The sequence below is a fragment of the Eleutherodactylus coqui genome, chromosome 4 (genome assembly GCF_035609145.1).
Source record: "Eleutherodactylus coqui strain aEleCoq1 chromosome 4, aEleCoq1.hap1, whole genome shotgun sequence".
Taxonomy (NCBI): domain Eukaryota; kingdom Metazoa; phylum Chordata; class Amphibia; order Anura; family Eleutherodactylidae; genus Eleutherodactylus; species Eleutherodactylus coqui.
In genome coordinates, this window is record NC_089840.1 from 111448363 (window position 1) to 111469247 (window position 20885).

The following is a 20885-nucleotide window of genomic DNA, read 5'->3' on the forward strand; positions in this document are numbered from 1 at the left end:
GTAAGGTTGCCACATCCATAGCATCGCTGCAACAGGCTTTTACTTACGTGAGAACCATCTCCATCTCCTATGGTTTTCAGACCATGTTGGGTCATCTATGGTACCCGGGGCGCAGTTATGGATAAATGCCGTCATGCACTTCATACTACAAACATATCTTCATTTTTCCCCACAGTTTCTGGCTGCTGGTGATCATCTGGTCCATCACTGTCCTACATGGCAATGGCAAGTAGTTGTTGGTTTGTTTTTGAATCTGCTTTGGCACTATTGGGTACAGCCATAGACTGTCCAGTTTCCAGAGAACCCCTGGAAAGAGAAGTCGTCAACATACATACCTCTAAGTTAATTGGCTGCGCACGCTAAAAGGTTGTGTTAAGTGTTCCGTCACTTTAAAAAGAGCCAGCAGTGCGTTGCTGAAATCGGCATTTGCTCAGACAGGTAGGGTTAGTTGTGTTCAGACTATATACCTTCTGTAGCTTGTTTCTTCTTCTTCCGAGGCAGTGCATAAAATGCCATTTGGAGGGGACAAAGCACTGAATTTTGTTGCACTTGTTGTCGTCCAAATGATTAGAAAAGGTCTCCATACCTGGAAAAAAAAAAAAAAATTACATATATATAATTTATTTAGCTGCATGGGAAGTGCTCTGTTTTCAGTGTGTTGACTTGACTATACAGCGAGATGCATTAGCGCAGACTCCGCCATGCCAGCTACCTCCTGCTGTTAATGAGCTGACAAATACTAAATAATGTATCACCAGCTCATCTGGACGGGCTGCTTCTTATACTTAGTGTTTATTAAAGGATCATTGACAGTAAGTTTTCATGGAACAGATAGAAGAAGACAATCCCATAAACTACTTGTTACATCTGTATTATGTATGTGTGCGCCTTTAAAGGGAATCTGTCATCACCTTTATGCGGCCCTCTCCTGGCACAGGCAGGCTGACTACAGCGATATGTCTGCTGTATGTATCAGAGCAGCAGTAGTGCCCACCCTCCGCCCACTGATTGACAGCTGTCTGCTAATGCACAGTAGTAGGGAGACAGCTGTCAATCAGCGGCCATATGGCATGATGGACAGGGCTAACCAGAACTCATGAAGATGGAGGATCAGTCTTCTGTGTGGCCACTACTAATAAAATGTAAGTTTCTCCTAAACTACTGTGTGTATACATACAGATGAGATATCGCTGCAATCAGCAAGGCTGTCCCTATCTTCGCTTCTTCACACTGACGTGGATGATATTGCGCTGTGGATCACGGGCCGATATCGCACTCCCCACCATCATAAAACCCCATGGATGCAAGGCATTTTCATAGAAAAACAGCCTCGCATCATTTCGGGGGTGAAGGGAATCCCCACCAAGGCTGTTGCAGCCGCATCAGAGAATCGTGGAGTTCTCCCATTGCTTTCAATGTGGCTGGCACTGCAAGATCCTGTAGCTAGATAGAACATGCTGCGATTTGCTTCTCGCATAGCATTGCGGTGCCATGCCGGAGAACATTGGTCATGTGTGACCCAAGTCAAAAGAATGGGGTTCATAATTGTGCGTCTCACGATGCACAAATCTCTGGCGATTTTCAGACCAGTGTGAAGGCAGTCTTAGCCGGTGACGGATTCTCTGTAGTCTGAAGGATATATTGTTGCATTTATCTATTCTGCTCTACACATTCGTCTTCTTACTTTAGGGCAGCTGGTGAAGAAGTAAAGATTAAGCCTTATCTGCCCAGTGAGAAGCAGTTTCTAATGACAAGGAATGGTAAGAGCGCTATTTATCTGACAAGGGATTCATTCTGTTACTGTAAACCATCTGCGGCAATACAACCCGCTGTCTGTCCATAGTAAAGGAGCTACAATGACAGTGACTAACTTCTAAATAGGTCAGTCTGCTAACGTTAAGTATGTTTTATTCACTAGTACAGTAAAATGACATGAGAATTCCCATACGGGGAGTAGAACAAATGTTCAGATTATGTTCATGATGATAGAAGCAGATACAGTAAGTGTCAGTAAAGGAGGGAAACATTACCAAGTGGAAAACATGTAATCCCCAGAAGGTCTAGGACCAGCTCCAAATGTTAGGCTGGGCTCACACGAACTATCCGGATTCTGCATGCGAGCTCCAGTTGTGACCCCGTTCGGCGACTCCTATACCTGCTAGTTCTGTATTGTGGATGACCGTGGATGCTCGCTGTCAGTCATGTGCAGTACAGATTTGTTTTTCCCAAATATTTGTGTTTTCTGCGTCATTGCTAGATGATCATGCGGGTACCCACAGCCTATTGTCCGCATGTTAATTGTGGATTGGCTGTGGATCAGACAGCCTCCATTGACCACAACAAAATGGAGCATGCTGCGATTTCCCCCCCCCACCCCCCACCTCCGCTCGTAGAATATCCAATTTGCTTCCTTGACTGTGAAAGAAAACGATTTTTACATAGCTTTCAATGCCTGCCCTTTGCTGCAGATCCTATATGCGGACGCCAACCATGGATTCAAATCTGCCCGTGTGAGGCCGGCTTAAGGCTGTTGATCTCCTGTATAACAACTTGTGCAGTACCGTATAAAGGAGCAATCGATGCAGGGTTAAGACACTAAAGTTTAGTAAACACACTGCAACTGGGATGTACAGTATGAGCCCGACCTCTACATTTCTTAGTTTTCCAAGAGGTTTTCTTAATGGAAGTCACAGCATGGTCCCTTCCCTCACCCTAGAATTGTCCAACCACTATCACAGTAGTCAATGCAGCACTTCCCTTTTGGTCTTCATCACCAGGCAGTCCCAGCAGGAATAGTTCAGCCCACTACTACCTTACTAGTAGTCACCGCATGTACTCCTCTGTTGCAGACTACACTGATGTGCCCACTGCCGGCAGGAGGCTACATATAATAATCTTTATATATATTAGTACCAACATGTTCCAAAAGGCTTTAGTAATCGGGGGAAATTATGCACAGAATAAATCAATGAGAAACCCATTTGCAGCTGCTATGTGACTGATGCAGGAGGAGCACATGGTAGTGTTATACACTGAATTTGGAATACCTGCTCAAAAATAAGTTGCTTCACCATTTTGGGCGATCACGGCTTTCAGATGTTTGGGAACAGATCCCACAAGATGACGAACATACTCCTTGCTCAACTCGCCCCATGCCCGCTGCAGCGGCTCCGTCAGTTGGTGTACATTTTATGGATAAGTGGGAGCAGATCGACACTTTTTCCAGCATATTCCAAAAAGTTTAATGAGATTACAGTCTGGGGAGTTTGGGGGCCAAGAAAGTGTGGAGAATTCATTGTTATGATCCGAGCTCGATAACACTAAGTGTTTGTGCTATTGAAAGATTCACTGTGGTCGGGGAAGACTTCCTGAAGATATGGGTGCAGATGGTCAGCTAACGGGTCCCTGTAGTGTTCTATATTCAAAGATTATTGTGGTATGATGACCAAGAGTCCTAAGCCACATCTGGAAAACGCTCTGCAGACCATCCATGACACCATAGGCTGAACCCAAACAGTTCACCCATGGGATACAGCTTCATGCTGTTTATGCCAGATGTAGACCTTGCTATCCTTGTGGTTCAGCAGGAAACAAGGCTCTTGACATCAAATGACCTTCATCCATATGTCCAAGGTCCATTGACCTCCTTGCTTGGGCCCACGCAAGGAATTATTGGCCATAACATGGGGTCATCAGGAGCAACCTAGTCGGTCTTTGGCTATTGAGCCACAGTCGACACAAGATATGCTGCATGGTCTTTGTGGAAATGTGTCTAAGTCCCCCACTGTTGTACTGTTGGGTCAGTTGCTCCAGTGTTGCAGATCGTGGCTGAGATACCAGACATGCCACGCTTGCCTCTGAGGTCAACCACACATGGTCTGCCGCTGTGTGATCTGCTGAATGTCCATCCATGGTGCAACCAGTTTTGTTACTCTTGATACCGTGGTTCGTGAACAGCCAACAAGTGTGACTGTTTAAAAAATACTGGCACCACACCCCTGGGGCACCAACAATCTGCCTCTGGTCAGTCATTCAAGTCACCATGTTTACCCATGACTGCCAAATGTTGGATTCTGCTGCGCAGAGGAAAGAGCAGTGTATTATCTGAAAGCAGATCGTGACACGGCCATCACGTGGTACCGCATTACTGATTGCAAGATGTCACACCCCAGCTGTTCTTAATGCAGTCTATGACCACTGTGTGCTCTCTGCTCAGCAAAAGTAGTCTATCCAAGATGAAGCTACATCTTGTCTGTGAGCACTTCTAGTTCAATGCATATAGCACCAAGTGGGAGTATAGTAGGATGCAAAATCTAGTCATTTGGCCAAACCTGATGTAGAATACCATTGGACTAGCTCAGAATAGGGAGATCTCCAGGGTAAGGGTTTTCTGCTGTGACTGTAACTCTTACATGCATTGACAACTTCTGTATCCCCGCCAGTCCCCTGTTACAAAAGGTGTAAGCAAATGGAGTACTCGGATGAACAGGAAGCCATTATAGAAGAGGATGATGGAGATGGCGGCTGGGTTGACACATTTCATAATGCAGGTATCATTTGCTTGTGGGATTTCATTGTATGTTCTTCCCTTGCCATAACCTATGTATTTACAGAGTGCAAAAATGGTAAAATTCACTCTAAGCTGGTGGAAAGCAAAGTTTTCTTTGAATTCTACTCACAAAATTTTGTATTTAACTCCTTCCTTGCGGGGCAACCTCTCTTCATAGAGCGCGGGCGTCAGCTGTTTATTACAGCTGACACCCGCGGGCAATAGCTGCTATCGGCCGATCAGCTATTAACCATTTAAGTCCCGCACGCCCCCCTCCCCTGAGGTGAGATCGGGGGAGCCATGCAGGTGTCATGGCAGCCGGGGGCCTTCTGAAAGGCCCCAGGGCTGCCTTACCATACTGCCTATCGAGCCATCCCCGTGGGGTGGCTTGATAGACTGCCTGTTAAATGGCAGTATGACATAATGCTATAGCATTACGTCATACTGGAGGAGCGATCAAAGCATCGCTGGTTGCAGTCCCCCAGAGGGACTTTAAAGTAAAGTTAAAAAAAAAAAATCAATAAAGTTTTTTTAATTGGAGAAAAAAAAAAAGTTATAAAAGTTTAAATCACCCCCCTTTTGCCATATCTATAATTAAAAAATCTAAATCATAAAATAAAAATATGTATTTGATATCGCCACGTCCGTAAAAGTCCGATCTATCAAAGTACGGTGAATGTCGTCCGAAAAAGAAAAAAAAATAAATAAAGCCAGAAATGCATTTTTTTAGTTACCCTGTCTCCCAGAACAAACGCAATAAAAAGCAATCAAAAAGTCGTAGGTATTCCAAATTGATACTATCAGAAACTACAGGACATCCCACAATAAATGAGCCCTTGCTCAACTACGTCGACGGAAAAATAAAGTTATAGCGCACAAAATGTCAACGCACACTTAGTTATGGCAGCAGAAAGTAATTTTATTTTTTTACAAAGATATTTTTATTTGAAAAGTATTTTTTTTGTTTTGTTGCTGTACTATGTAAATTTTGTGTTGTCGCAATCGTACTGACCTGTAGAATAACCGTATATTGAAATGAAAAACCAACAGCACAAAATGGGAAATACCCTCTCAAGGGGAGGCTTTGAGGCTGCACAGTCACAAGCGGAAGAAGGACTCCTGTCTTCCTTGATGAATCGCAGTATCCAAATACAGTGACAGCAGCACAAGTCCAGGTGCATTAAAAGGATTCTCTTTATTCCATCAGTAAAATCTGCAACGTTTCGGCCATTGTATGCTCCTCTGGGTAATATGCTTGAGAAAGGCCATTGCAATGGCCGAAACGTTGCAGATTTTACTGATGGAATAAAGAGAATCCTTTTAATGCACCTGGACTTGACCTGTAGAATAAAGTTGTTTTGCTGCAGTATGTATGCTGTGGAAACATATATATATTGCACTGTGTGAGTCGACCGCCAGCCATGTTTCTGAATAAACAGGTAAGAACGCGTTTCAGGTGTTCAGGCGTTACAAGGGGGAGCGTAGAAGAAGGGAAGATGGAGAAGAATTTAAGTTAGGGAACATGATAGGCCTCCGTGAAAAGATGTCTTAAAGCTGTGGGCATTCAGAATTGGCTTCGTTTTTTTTCTGGGGTAGCGCATTCCAGAGAACTGGTGCAGCTCAGGAAAAATCTGGGGGGAGTGGGAAGTTCATATTATAGAGGAATTTAGTCTAAGATCATTAGCATACTGGAGAGCATGAGTAGGGTGGTAGACAGGGATGAGGAAGGAGATTCTATAGTCATGCAGCATTGTAGAGAGCCTTATGGATGAGTGATAAGTTTAAATTGTATTCTATATTTAATGTGCTGCCAATGCAGTGACTGGCACCGGGTGGAGGCAGCAGAGTAGCGGCTTGACAAGAAGATAAACCTGGCTGCTGTGTTCAGGATGGATTGGAGAGGGGATAATTTAGTGAGGAGAAGACTGATCAGTAGCAAATTCTAGTAATCAAGCACAGAGTAAATAAGGGTGATAGGAAGAGTTTTTGATGTCTCCACATTGAGGAAAGGGTGGATTTGGGAGATGTTTTTGGGAGTAGGTGACATGAGAAAGTGACGGAATATGGAGAATGAGGGAAAGGTCAGAAGAAAATAGGTTGGATAGTAAATGCCGGAAACACAAGAAGTTCAGCTTTTGAGAGATTTCTGTTTTAGATAGAGATGACATAGTGTTAGAAACAGCAGACAGACAATCGTTCGAGTTCTGTAGTAGCGAGGGTGTGATGCCACGGGAAAGAAGTACACAATTGGGTATTGTCTGTGTTAATACGGTATTGAAACACAAATCTCTTAATAGTTTGCCCAATAGTGTCCATGTAGATAAAAACCTGAGGAACCCCAACAGCAAGGGAAAGAGGAGAAGAAGAGCTGGCAAATACACAGAATGAGCAGTCAGAAAGGTAGAAGGAAAACTATGAAAGCTCAGTATCCGTAAGACGGACAAAGCAGAGCATATTGAGGGTAATTTGATGATCTTTAATATCATACTTCTCAGAGAGATCGAGTAGGAGAAGTAGAGAGTGATTGCCATTCGATTTAGCTGTCAGATCATGTACCCCCACAATGATGGGATATTTCAGTAGGATAATGAACTATGGCAACAGGCCCAAGTTGTCCAGAACTGGTTTGAGGAGCATTCTGGAGAAGTCTTACAAATCATGTGGACTGTACAGTTGCCCAACATGTACCCAATCGAGCATTTATGGGATGTGGTAGAGAGATCCATTTGCACCCGAGATTCTGCACCTACAAGTATCCAGATGGCATGGCTCCACATCCCTCCAGACCTCTTCCATCCTCTTGTGGAATCGATGCCACAACTAGTTGCTGCACTTCACTGAGCTAGAGGAGGCCCTACACAATATCCTTTCCTGTCCCATGACTTTTAGCACTTTAGTATATATATCTAAACTACATATATCTGTTCACGGTAACAGTTGTCCTGACATTAGGCAACATGATCAGCCAGATACCTAGGTATCTCCCCAGTTGATGACAATTACTGGTGGTTTCTCTGTGATGCAAATGGCTTTTGTATATAAAACTGTAATTTTGCTGTCACGTACCTGCACATATAATGTCCATCATACAGTAATTGTTAGCACACTTTAATTTTGTGAATCTTATATATTTGTTTTTGGGTTTTTTCTTTGTCTCAAAACTTTTCTCTTACGTAATACTGCTTCTGTAAATAATCCTGATGCCAGATCACTTTTAACTTCTAATTAAATCCTTTGTCTGTTAGGTGTGAACACGGTTACCGAGGCGGTGAAAGAAATAACACTTGAGACACAGGTAAGCCTAACAGAACAGTTATTGGAGTGCAGGTACGTTACAAATCACCTGCTGAACAAGGACATGCAGAATGTTTTCATTCTGGATATTCAAGAATTGCAAAAACTAAATCCATATTGGCATGTTACCTAAAAATAAAATCTTCTCTATCTGCTTATTAGGGTGCTTTCATATCAGATGGGGTTTCTGCTTTCCTGCAGCTTTTGGGTGGAAGAAAAAGTGCAGCATGCAGCGCCAGTGCTTCGGCATTTTCAGCCACATCTGTGACGGAAGCTCCAGCCAGAGGTTCTGATTAGAGATGAGCGAACGTACTCGGTAAGGGCGATTTCGCAATCGAGCACCGCGATTTTCGAGTACTTCACTACTCGGGTGAAAAGTACTCGGGTACGCTGTGGGTGAGCGGGGGGGTTGCAGCGGGGAGTGGGGGGGAGAGGGAGAGAGAGAGGGCCCCCCCCCCCCCCCGCCCCACAGCGCACCCGAGCACTTTTCACCCGAGTAGTGAAGTACTCGAAAATCGCGGTGCTCGATTGCGAAATCGCCCTCACCGAGTACGTTCGCTCATCTCTAGTTCTGATGCAGATGTGAAACCACCCTTAGTTATATCTCTTCTAGGAACGTTGGGTGATCACCAGTTTTGCCACCATGGTGGCTCCTACAGGCTCCGTCATCCGGCTTTCCTTTTCAGAGCCAATCATAGACAGTAGTATATCCCAGTGGTAGCGGGCTACAATATCACTTCACAGTTTGGCCAGGCTCACACAAACGTATCTCACAAAGTTCAGGCTGCGAGATATCTGCACCCGGCATACAGTCAGTACGCAGTGTCATTGTATACTGGTTGTGTGTGTGTGGCCCATCGTGTGAGCCTGCTCTTAGACTATAGAAAAGCTGCTTAAGCAACTCTGAGAAGGTGATCCTAGAACTGATGAGAACTGTTACATTGAGCAGACTCCTTCTCTTCATTGTTTGTGGATGCACACAGTGGCCATAATGAGAGGACGGTACACAATGAATAGGTAGTGTCCACTCCATGCACCAGGTGGACAGCAAGGGAATGGAGAGGCAGGTGAATATAAAAAAAATTGCACCCCAGACTCTGCGGCACCCCTCCTATGAGCCCATAACTTTGGTTTATGGGCTCATAGGGTGCAATAGGTTCCCTTTGAAGCGAATGTAGCAATACATGAGGTGGCTAACTAATGATTTTAACAATTGTCTATTAAACATTCTAACAGCAATGCTTCCATGTTTTTATTATACAATACTTTTTATTTCATGGATATTTGTTTATACAAGGATTCTGGAAAAGCATCCAGCCGGGCAGCTTGTGATGATGACGACGATGATGATGGGGAAGCGGCAGATATGGAAGGTAAAACATTCAAGTTCATGTATAATGCAGATAGAATTATTTTTCTAATGAACAGATTTATAACCCTCTTATATTCTATTAAACATGTTATTTAATACATTAATATTCGGAGTTACTTCAGATAATGACATACTGAAGCCATTATGGGGAAATCAAATTTAAAGGTAGAAAATTGTGCTTTATAAGCATACGGGGTGACTTAAGAGTCCGGGCCACGCAGAATATCTTCTGAACAAGAAGAGATATTATAGAACACTTGGATGGGCGAAAAAACTTTTTTGCATCACGGCGGTGCCTGTCAGCCATCTTGGATTCAGTCCAAGAAACTTCAATACAAACGGGGTCATGGGATACATGATTTAAGGGTAGCATTTCATTAAAAAAAATTAATAGGTGCAGTCATTTGTCAATACCTCCAATGATCTCAATTCTGTCCTGGATTATTAACGGTATCTTATGGTAGCTGAATAGACATACGATTATTGTTTTCTGTGCCTCATACTTCAATATGGTATCATCTAGAACTCAAAAATCACAAATATTTAAAAAAAAGACTGCACCTATTTAGTTTCTTATGAACTTCTACCCTTAAATCATGTGTCCCACGACCCCCTTTCCACTGAAGTTTCTTAGGCTGAATCTAACATAACTGCCACCAAGATGGCCAACAGTACAAAAAAAGTTTTACCCACCAATTTAAGGCCTCATGTCCACTTGAAAAATACAATCCGTGCAGAATCTGCCTCGGATTTCCGCGGCGGATTTGCTTTAAATTGTATTTTTTTGCATGCAGATATCCGCACACTTTGTTATCAATGTGATAGCAATGTCGCCGATCCGCGCGGAATCCACAGCAAAATGGAGCATGCCGCGTTTTTTATCCCACGCGTGAAAAACACATTTCTTTTAAAATGCCATCCGCGGGTGCAAAAACCAATTTAATGGACCCGCGGATGGCAATGATTCCCTATGGGCAAAATCTGCAACGGATTCCGTGGCGGAAATCCGCTGCGGAATCCGCAATTCCATTTAGCTAGTGGACATGAGGCCTAAGTGTTCTATATAGTTTCCTACTTTTCATGCAGAATATATTCCAGGGAGCGCTGACTTTTGATTGCCCTGTATATGACTAGAACAATATACATGTATCTACAAATGTTGTGTGGTGTTTTTCAGAATATGAAGAAAGTGGCCTACTAGAGACCGATGATGTAAGTACAAGTACAGCCTGTTTAGGCAAAACTACTTCCTTTTGCACTATGATTTTAATTACATTGTGAATACAAGCACGTCTACGACAATGTCTGTTATGTTCATGAAAAGGTGTGAATTTTGTGCTGTCAGGGCTTTGGTCCTCCTTTCAATTTGTACACCTGATAAGGTGTCTGCATGTCCCTATCTGGAGAGAGGCAGCGCCCCCTAGTGGCATGTTCTTGGTTTAGACCAATCTACTACACAATGACTTCTTTTTTTCTAACACTGTTTTGAAGCTCTGCTGTATTCTGTGACTGGAGTGCAATAATAGCTGCACCAAGCTGGTTGCAGAAAGACAAGCTTTTCTGGTTATGTTTTAAAAAAGACGCTTCCTTACAACCTGTAATTCGGGTGCGCCGGATACTAAACTCACCACCTTCTATTTGTAAATCAGGATTCATAACTCTCTTTTAAAGTACAAATAAAGTGCTTCTTCCCACTGCTGCACATACTTCCCCAAAATCTTGAGCAGGCACTAGGAAGTTCGGCATCTGGAGCTTCCTGTAATCACATGAAGGGAACCTGTCAGGTCCTATGGGCATCATAAACGTAGTTACTGGGCTCATAGGACAGGAATCGCTGACTCTGGGGATGTGCTTTTTAGATTCACCTGTATCCCTCTTCCCTGGAAGCCGCTGCTTGGTGTGTGCATCGGATTCATCTCCTAATTCCTAAACTAAAATACGAATAATGTGAAAGTAAAAACCCCACTAGCCTAATCCGAAGACCTCTTGTGAAGCGTGCTATATATCAGGTTTTATACTTGTGTCAGTTATGGTATCCCATTTATTTATAGATGAACTAAATGTTTTAGATTGGGGTTTGGTTTCGTCTTTTTCCATAAATCAATAGTATAAGTGAAGATCAGGGTCTTGAGAGTGGTTTTTGAAGCACGTTTTTCGCACAGAAGCACGCAACAACATGCGTACTTGCTGTGTGCCAACAATCTCCATCCACTATCTTTTTGTGTATGTGTGCGCTTAATACATGCTAAGATAGTGCATGCTGTGTGAGAGGCACAATTGAAAGTCAATATCGAGATTGGTACTGCGTATTGTGCACACAAAACCAGTGGGAGTAATACGCAGTAGCATACACATGTGAGAGAACCTTAAGAAACGCAATATACTTTGTTACAGAAAATTGCGCCTCTCTCCACTTCTCTTCCTCCTGTCTCCACCACCTGCTCAAGGAAAACTGACAATTAGATGTTGAACCTACAAAAAGGAGAAAACCACTAAAAAAGAAAAAAAGATGCATGTAATGGTCAGAAATGGTGTTATTCCTCATGTACACATGATGGCTAATTCTGAAAAGTTATCTGGGGGTAGGAACAAGGGATGCCACCTGGGCACAGCGCCTTTAAAGTTGAGGTTTCACTAATATGATACAATTGCAGTCATGATATTTTTTGTATGTTAAATTAGGCAACTGTGGACACTGCCAAAATAGTGGAAGCAAGCAAACAGAAAAGTGAAGGTGCTGAAGATGCCATCTTACAGACTAGAACCTATGACCTTTACATTACATATGACAAGTATTACCAAACACCAAGACTTTGGTTATTCGGGTATGATGAGGTATGTACTTGTCAAAAACAGTTGGCATCCAAGTTTTTTTTACACATCTCTCTACATAGCGTTGTACCCCATATTAATTCATACAACAGGCACGGTCAATAAAGAACAATTACAAGATGCTCGTTCTATTGTGCCTCACAAGTGTAAACCATGTCTTAAATGTTGGAGTACAGTGCATTGTTCAGCAAGTGCAAGTCCCACTGCTGAAGCACAATACTGTGTGCATACTGTGTATGCTCTTTGTGTGTTATGACAATCACCCTGACAATATAATAAAGGACCCATTTACCTGTGTTTGCAAGTAAAAGGAAGTGAACAGTTTAGAATTACTAAATTGATTACTAATGTGATAAAAATGTGTTTTTGAGTGTCTTTAGCTGTGACTTAAATAACAATCTAACGAAACTGAGCACATTGAATAAACATCCACAGTGCAGGGAGAAAAAGTAAGTACATCTCTGTTAATGACTTCTCTAATTGGCAAAAGACAGCTTAATTAGGAAGATGCGTTTGGTAGTGTGAATTTCATAGGTGCTTTGTCTATTAAATAAAGGCACACAAAGCCTGGTTACTGACAAATCTGTTTTAAGAAGGTTTGGTTAGTGTGAACCATACCTCAAGACAAGACTTATAGAGACAGATGAAGCTGGAGTTGTCTACAAAAGCATCGCTAAAGACCTGGGTGCGCATCAATCCATGGTTAGACAAATTATCTACAATTGTAAATTCAGGATTGTTGCTACTATCCCTAGGAGTGGTTGTCTTGTTAAGCTCATTGCAAGAGCCCAACAGGCAATCGCAAAAGAGGTAAGAACGAACCCAAGGGTGGCAGCAAAATATTTACAGAAGATTATACAAACTGGAAAAACCTCTATTCACCTGTCCACTTCTAGAAAAGTACTGACTCAGCTTAAATCCTCTGAATTGACTTCTAATGCCTACGTAGAGCAACCTGTAAGCTTTTCGCAGCGTTGGTCGCTGCAAAAATGCCTCCACCTTCCTTTTTCCTCCTGCTCCCATAGGAGTCTAGGACCCGCCGGCGTATATTCTGGAACTATCTTTATGCCCAACGTATATGTGTCAGCACGTATTTTGGTCGCTTAAGTTCCATTTTTCACGATTGCACATTTCAGTCGTTCTCATTCACTTACACGGCGAATATGAAAGACTGAACAATGTCTAGTTTGAATAAGCCAACGATGTATCTGCCAGTATAAGCAGGCTGCCCGAGCGAAGGCTGACATCGTTCGATCGATCAAACAATAAATCATTGGTGCAGGCAGAGCACATTTGATTAATCAATCCCGGTAATTCCGAAGGGTTCACTCACTTTTCCTTGCAACTGCGTGTTACATGAGTCTTATGTACCGTAAAACCGTTAAATAATTGTATAATGAATTATTGAGCTACTTTGTATTTTGGTTCAAGTTCTCTGCTTGCTGTTGATGAATGGAAACAAGAATGTTACTATTGTCCTTGTTAGATGGGCATGTCCCTACACACTAGGACATGCCATTGATTGGACTGATGTCACATTTAGACGGGACGACTGCATGAGTGCTGACTTCTCCACTAGGTTGTTAGCGCTCGTGCAGAGCGTTTAGACAGACAGATCGCCGTTGGCTTCTCATTCAGCCCTTCACATTCTATGTGCAGCGTTGAGCGGGGAGCGTTTACATACAGCGGGGAGTCAGCGATCCAGTGGTGATTTTTGTGAACTGTTAACTAATATTGCACGATGGCTGTACATTTGAATGCAACGATTATTGTACAAATTAATTGGTTTGAACACATTTTACACAATAATCATCCCATGTAAATGGTCCTTTTAGTCAGACTATATAGGGACATGTTCCAGTGACGAGGGAATAGTTAAACTCTACTTTCAGTTTATTCTTTCCTATCAAGGAGGAATAACAAAGGGACAGCGCAATGCAGAGGAGTAAGAAAATGTGGTCCAGAATTGTGGTTTTCATGAGGATTGCAAGTATTTACTAAAACACACATATCGGGGAAGCTACTTATTTTCTGCAGTTTGGGCTGTTTTTTTTTCTCTACTCCATTAGCGTTCACCTATTTAGATTTCCATCTGAGATGGTCTGGAATCCGCATCCTCTCTCATCAGCGCACAGACTGCTACTCTGTGTATCTCATGCTTTACACTGCAGCTCTTCTTATTCAGTATAAGTTCATCAGGAAGCCAATGCATAGAGAGCTAAATTCCTGAACAGTGATAACCTACAAGTAATCAAGAGATTATCCATGAAATGTTACACTTATACGAAGGTCAATAGGCCCCATAAAGGGGATCATCTTGGTGCACCGCGAACTCCTCCGTACTCTGAGCAGCCCTTGACGCACGGTCTCTACAAATGCAGAAGTTCCTCCCTGAGGATGTGTAACGGCTCGTGTTATTTTTATACAGATGTTGCACAAGAATAAGTTGCTCAAGTTGTAAAGGGCGGCTTCATTGCATCAGCTCAGAAAGTTTCTGCTGGCTACTAGTTTGTACAGTTGCTCATCCTTGTGGTGAACGGAGATGGCGGCTGCACAAATCACAATACATCAGCGGAAAGGATTTCAGGTGACGCCTTGTGTCGTGTTTTATGATGCCGCTGTGTAATATCCGCCCACATGGGATACCCGCTCTTGTAGAACCCCTTCACCACCAGCGGTTTACATACTAAAAATAGACTATTGGTATTGCAGTTTATTAATAAAGGCAGTTTTATTTCTCACCGCCTTCCGACAGCCATCTCTTTCTATTGTTCATGAAGCTGTATGAGGGCTTGTTTTTGCATGACGTATTTCTCAATGGTACTATCTCAAGGAGGCAGAACGGAGAATTTAAAGGCTACAAGCGCCTTTGCTGACTTGCAAAAATACACAGGCTTTTTTTTTTTAATTTGAAATAAATATAGGCCATTGAATGTTAACTCATTAATGACTGGTACAATATAGGCCCTAATGACCGAATGAGAATGAAAATAACTAAGGGTGAATGCCCGCGGACGGATTTGCATCGTGTTTCCCGTGGCGGAAACCCGTGTGTGAATTCCATTGACGCTAATGGCTTTCCTCCTGCCAACGCACACATGCGGATTTCTGCGAGTGTGAAAAAAATTGTAGCAAGTCCTATTTTGCTGCGGGAGAGCTCCATTGATATCAGTGGAAGTGAAACCACAGAAAAATGTGATCATCCGTTGGCACTTTTTTTGTTTTTCATTCAGGGTACTCCAGTGTCGTTAATCTGAGGGCGTATTCCACATCACTCGTGGGCATAAGCCCTAAATAAGTTGAAGAGCCATAACTGTTTTTTGTTTTTTTTTCCTGTCAACATGTTTATGTATGGGGTTTTTTTTGTGTTTGTGTTTTTTTTAATAGCATCATTTTTGGGTACATACGTGTTGTGTAACTGCTGCTTAGATGGATGCAGGCTGAGGGGGAAAGAAGCCTGACTGTAGGGGCAGCAGAGAGCAGTGAAAGAAATTGAATTCTCTCTCAGGACGAAGCTGGCTCTTCAAGCACAGTAAGGCTGCCTGTCCACGGGCGATAATCCATGGGCGATAAATCGCCCGCGGATCACGCTCTGTAAAGCTTTCCATAGGATTGCTATGAAAAGCACAGCGTGGGTGTCCGCAAGTGGAGAATCATCACAATTCTCCACTTGTGAGATTTTAAATCACAGCATGCTGCGATTGCCACGATTCTCCGCAGTGAGCATTAGGTATGCTTATCTCGCAGAACTGTCAGTGCTCCCCCCTCCTCCCCCGCGGCGGAATATCGCTAGCAATATTCCACCTCGGACGTGGGCAGGGGGCCTAAAGGGCCATTTACACGGGACGATTATTGTCAGCCCTGGACTGCACTGACGGACTGCTTCTTGCGTGTATTGCAGCAGATGAAGGCCACTTGGAGTACGATTTCCTTCAGTGATGGCGGCGGTCCCACGGGACTTGGGGAGACGCTCAAAGCAGATTTCTGCTTCTCACATGCTACTCTTTAACTTTGCTATTGGGCTTTACTCTCTTTCTTACAGGGGCCGCAACGGAAAATTCAAATCCATGTTCCGGGGCCCCGAGGAGCCCATACGCCATACCATCATGTAGCGCATCCATGCCTTCCTATTCAAATACATTATTATTCTTTCAGTATAGGACACCAGTATTGAGATATAATCCGTCTTTTTGACTGCACCCTGTATAAACTCTCCAGGACAAGGAATGCACAACACGACATGGTGTTGTCATGATCAGATAAGCTGAAGGGGTTATCCGGGCTTAGAAAAAAAGATATCCCTTTTGGATCCACTCCTGCCAGGTATTCATGGCATGTCCTGGCAGCATACGCTAAATCTCAGGATGGACATTATTTATTTTTTTATTGTATATTCATTTAGCAAACGTCTATATTTTGTACGATTATAATAATTGTCATTTACGTCTTCAGCAACGTCAGCCGTTGACCGTAGAAAACATGTATGAAGACATTAGCCAAGATCATGTGAAGAAAACTGTGACGATTGAAAATCACCCTCATCTGCCACCACCGCCTATGTGTTCAGTACATCCATGCAGGTAAACTACTTGATTGGATGGCGTTGTATAAGACCTAGCAGTTTGGACTGAATAGTGTGATAGTCTGTATTAAAGGGACACTGTCATAAACTATAAGCACCATAAACTAAGTTACTTATGATTTAGATGATGGGGAGTCCGTGGAGCTGTGTCTCATACTCATCCCATCCCCCATTCCTGTGAGGTTCCCAACAAAGTCATCCCACGCATGGCAGCGTGACAGAAGACTGTGTGCATGCATTTCTATTCATCTCTATAGGGGGGTACAGCCTTCTATATAAAGAGTCAAGCTGCTGTGCGCACATGGACTTCAGCAGGGACCGAGTCAGTATAAAACACAGCTTGCTGGACTTCCCATCACCTAAACTTTAAAGGGGTTCTGTCATGAAAAAGAAATTCTATACTCCCCTATCCCTTCCCCTTCTATCTACTTACCTAATCTCTTTCATTGCTGATCTTCTTATAGCACCTGCAGTCCCAAGGTGGCGGGGGTCACGTCACCTCCAGCTGGCTGATTTTTCTGCTTCCTGTGAGGTTATGTACATTCACAGGCAGTCCAGCAATGTACGCTACGTTACTAGTTCACAGCCTAGGAGGGAATGCCGAGCTATTGCAGAGACTGTGCATGCCTGCTATCTCTGCAGTAGATCAGCATTCCTTCCTAGGCAGTGAACACTGCAGCACAGGGATGTGACCTTCACTGACCTGCCAGAAAAAGAATGCCGGCTTCATAACAAGCCAGTTGGCTGGAGGTGATTTAACCCAGGGGACCGGAGAAGATCAGCGAGGAGAAGATGCCGTAAGGAGTCTGCCTGGGAAAGAATAGGTGAAGATAGAATATATATATATATTTTTTTTTAAACTGTCAAAACCACTTTAAGCACCCTAACTTAGTTTATGGGGCTTATAGTTAAAGGGGTTGTCTCGCGCCGAAATGTTTTTGTTTTTTTTTCCATAGGCCCCCCCGTTCGGCGCAGGACAACCCCAATGGATGTGTTTAAAAAAAAAATTATATTACTTACCCGAATCCCCGCTCTGCGATGTCTTCCTTCTTCCTACTTCTTCCTTCACCAAGATGGCCGCCGGGATCTTCACCCACGATGCACCGCGGGTCTTCTCCCATGGTGCACCGTGGGCTCTGTGCGGTCCATTGCCGATTCCAGCCTCCTGATTGGTTGGAATCGGCACACGTGACGGGGCGGAGCTACGATGACCAGCTCTCCAGCACGAGCTGCCCCATTCACCAGGAAGAAGACCGCACAGCGCAAGCGCGTCTAAAAACGCCAGAAGAAAGCGAAATTAGACGGATCCATGGCGACGGGGACGCTAGCAACGGAGCAGGTAAGTGAATAACTTCTGTATGGCTCATAATTAATGCACGATGTATATTACAAAGTGTATTAATATGGCCATACAGTAGTGTATAACCCCACTTGCTGCCGCGAGACAACCCCTTTAATGGCAGATTTCCTTTTAGCCTGTCAAAGCGCAGTACCCATCGTCATCCTGTAGGAGCAGTATACATCAGCCTATTTCTTTAGAAACCTTTAGTCTTACCAGAATTTATAGTGAGCCAGTGGGGGAGGGGAATTGCTGTATAGCAAGCAGCCATAATGCCAGCAGTGACAGTGTAGACATTCTGTGTCATGGCCCACACACACAGAGGGACATCTTCTACTTTCTCTTTATGGGAGATGGAGGGAAAGGACTATTTCTTAGTGACCTACATGTGAATTCTGCCGTGTCTTGCCAAATATCTGAAATGAAGAGACCTTTTACTATTTCTGCTGTATATTGTTCAGCAATGCCCCCAAATGTGGTTGTGAAATCTGTTTTCAAGAAAACAAAGAAATTGTATCTTATTACACAAAATAGTTTTCTTTTTAACACTGAACTTCTGCAATTTTTTTACCTTTTTAGACATGCAGAAGTTATGAAGAAAATCATTGAGACAGTTGCAGAAGGCGGAGGAGAGCTGGGAGTTCACATGTATCCTTTCTGTCTGTTGTACATATCCACGTCCTCCTCGCTCTTTACAGCATCCTACAGAGAGGTATAAAATCACTGTGGGACAATATACAGTGCCCCCTACTGTAAGTTATTGGAACTATAGATATACAGTTAGCAAGTGCATTTACACAGGTTACAGAATGCGGAGGTGATTTCTAATAACTTTAATAACTTTTAATAGCAGTTTACAGTATTTATAATGCTCAAACCAGCTGCAGCAGAACCTCTTTTTAACCCCTTAGTGCTCCCGGACTTAGATTTACATCACAGAGGTTCAGGGTCTATATGCAGTTGGATCAGGGGTCGATCCCGCATCATACAATGCAAGTGCCTGTTTCTCACAGCCGACACACGCCCACAGCAGCTCCAATCAGGACCGTTGTTCATCACAGCTGTTTAAATGCCACAATTGGAATTTAGGTCCCAAACATGAGATTGCGTAGTGCTGTTCAGTTGCCATGACAGCCGGGGGCCTTCTGAAAGCCCCCAGGGCTGCCATTGCAGATTGCCTGTTATGCCATGCCTGTGCGGTGGCTTAATGCATTCCAAATCAGACTGTGGTATAATGCAATACTATGGTATTGCAAATTATTGGAGGAGTGATCAAACTGTTCTCTGTGGGGACTAAAGAAAAAATAATGTAAAAATCAGTTTAAAGTTTTTTATTAATTTAAAAAAAACAAGAAAGCTGTTAAGTAAAAAAAAACAAAACAACTTTTACCATAATTTTTTTTAATATAAATATCTAAATTAAAATACAAACCTTTTGTATCACTGAGTCCATAAACGTCCAATCTATCAAAGTAACATATTCTTTTCCCCACATAGTAAACATAGTTGAGGGGAGAAAAAGACAGAATTGTGCTTTTTTTGGTCACCCCAGCTCTAAGAAAATATGTTTATACCGTAGAAAGAACACCGCCATGTCCCCCAAAGATTGGAATTTCAGGATTTTTTTTCCATTGCGGATCCCGTCCCCAATTTTGGTAGTTGTTTCTGGATTCTCTGGGCTTATCCATAGTAGGAGTGTTGAGCTACAGATGGAGCATAGCCTGGAGAATATTGTTTTTTGGTTGTTAGTGCAACAACATAAAGGTGAGCACATTTATTTAGATTCTATTCATCCCCTTATGCATATACTATCCAACCAAGTGCTATACCCTTATGTCTTTTAGGAGTATTTTAGCCAGAAAACATGTAGCTACATTTAAGTGTTAGGGACAGTTTCCAGAGCATTTTTCACTACGCTGTGGGATTCAGTCTAGGGGGTTTTGTCTGAGGCACCGACTATAGCACTGTGACGGAACCCCCTATTGGAAAGTAGCAGAATAATTTACTGTAATTAGTGGGATGGATCCCCCATTGGTGTCCATTTAACAGGGTTTCTTTTTGTGTCCTTTATATTGTGAGTATATAATAATTTAGTTGACTACACTATTCTATACTCTACATATAACGGAAACCCTGTGAAACAGACACCAAAGTGGTTTCCGTTTCACTAGTGACATTGGGTGGTTCCATTCTGTTGAGGGGTTCCCTGTCAGTGCTGTTTTTCGTGGCTGTGACTAAACCCCTCCCCCGCTTCCTTTACGGAATCCCGCAGCGTAGTGGGGACGCTCCCTAAGACTGACGGTGTGTGTAATAGTGTCTGCATCTCTTATATTCCTTAACATGATCTTATCAGGTACCTTCTCATTTTTCTAAAATTTGTACAGGCCGTCATTCCCACTATAGAATACGATTACACACGGCATTTTACAATGTAACTGCTATTGTCTACCTGCAAGCCTCATTCAAGCTCCAATTTTTAATGACAAATACATAAATATCTTGTTTGTTTTTCCATACATACAAAATCTGCAACATTTCTGTAATGTACAATATGCTTCTTTGATTAAAATTCTGCATTTAAACATTTTCTTGGTTTATTGTATCTTTTCTAGTCACAAACCTGAAATGTCAAAATCTTAGTGTATGTTAATATAAATAGAAGTTGAACAGCTGAGCATTTGAAAGACCAGAAAGTTTCCAGCAGGTAGACAATGTTTTTTTTATATCCTAACCCCGGATTACAAAACTGATGCAATTTAAAACAAGATTTGTCTAAAATCCCCTAATCCCATTGTTTTCAATGGGAAACCATGCATTGCACCGACCGTGTTCACATAGCATGTGGTATGATGCATGGGCACGCCAAGATGGGATATGACGTGATTTTTTTTTTTCTTCCTACTTCGCAATGTTAAGG

The 20885-nt window shown here is 42.8% G+C and overlaps 1 protein-coding gene across 1 annotated transcript in view; it reads left to right on the forward strand.

Annotated features, from left to right (window-relative positions):
• Nucleotides 1–20555, forward strand: part of ATG3 (autophagy related 3) — a 34443-nt gene extending 13888 nt beyond the window's left edge. The window contains exons 4-13 of the mRNA XM_066599995.1: nucleotides 176–225; nucleotides 1690–1760; nucleotides 4443–4550; nucleotides 7795–7844; nucleotides 9141–9216; nucleotides 10393–10427; nucleotides 11898–12050; nucleotides 16500–16627; nucleotides 18548–18616; nucleotides 20322–20555. Of these exons, the coding sequence (XP_066456092.1) occupies nucleotides 176–225; nucleotides 1690–1760; nucleotides 4443–4550; nucleotides 7795–7844; nucleotides 9141–9216; nucleotides 10393–10427; nucleotides 11898–12050; nucleotides 16500–16627; nucleotides 18548–18616; nucleotides 20322–20403 (822 nt within the window). The 3' untranslated portion in view covers nucleotides 20404–20555. The remainder of the gene's footprint in view (nucleotides 1–175; nucleotides 226–1689; nucleotides 1761–4442; nucleotides 4551–7794; nucleotides 7845–9140; nucleotides 9217–10392; nucleotides 10428–11897; nucleotides 12051–16499; nucleotides 16628–18547; nucleotides 18617–20321) is intronic.
• The last annotated feature ends 330 nt before the right edge of the window (nucleotides 20556–20885 follow it).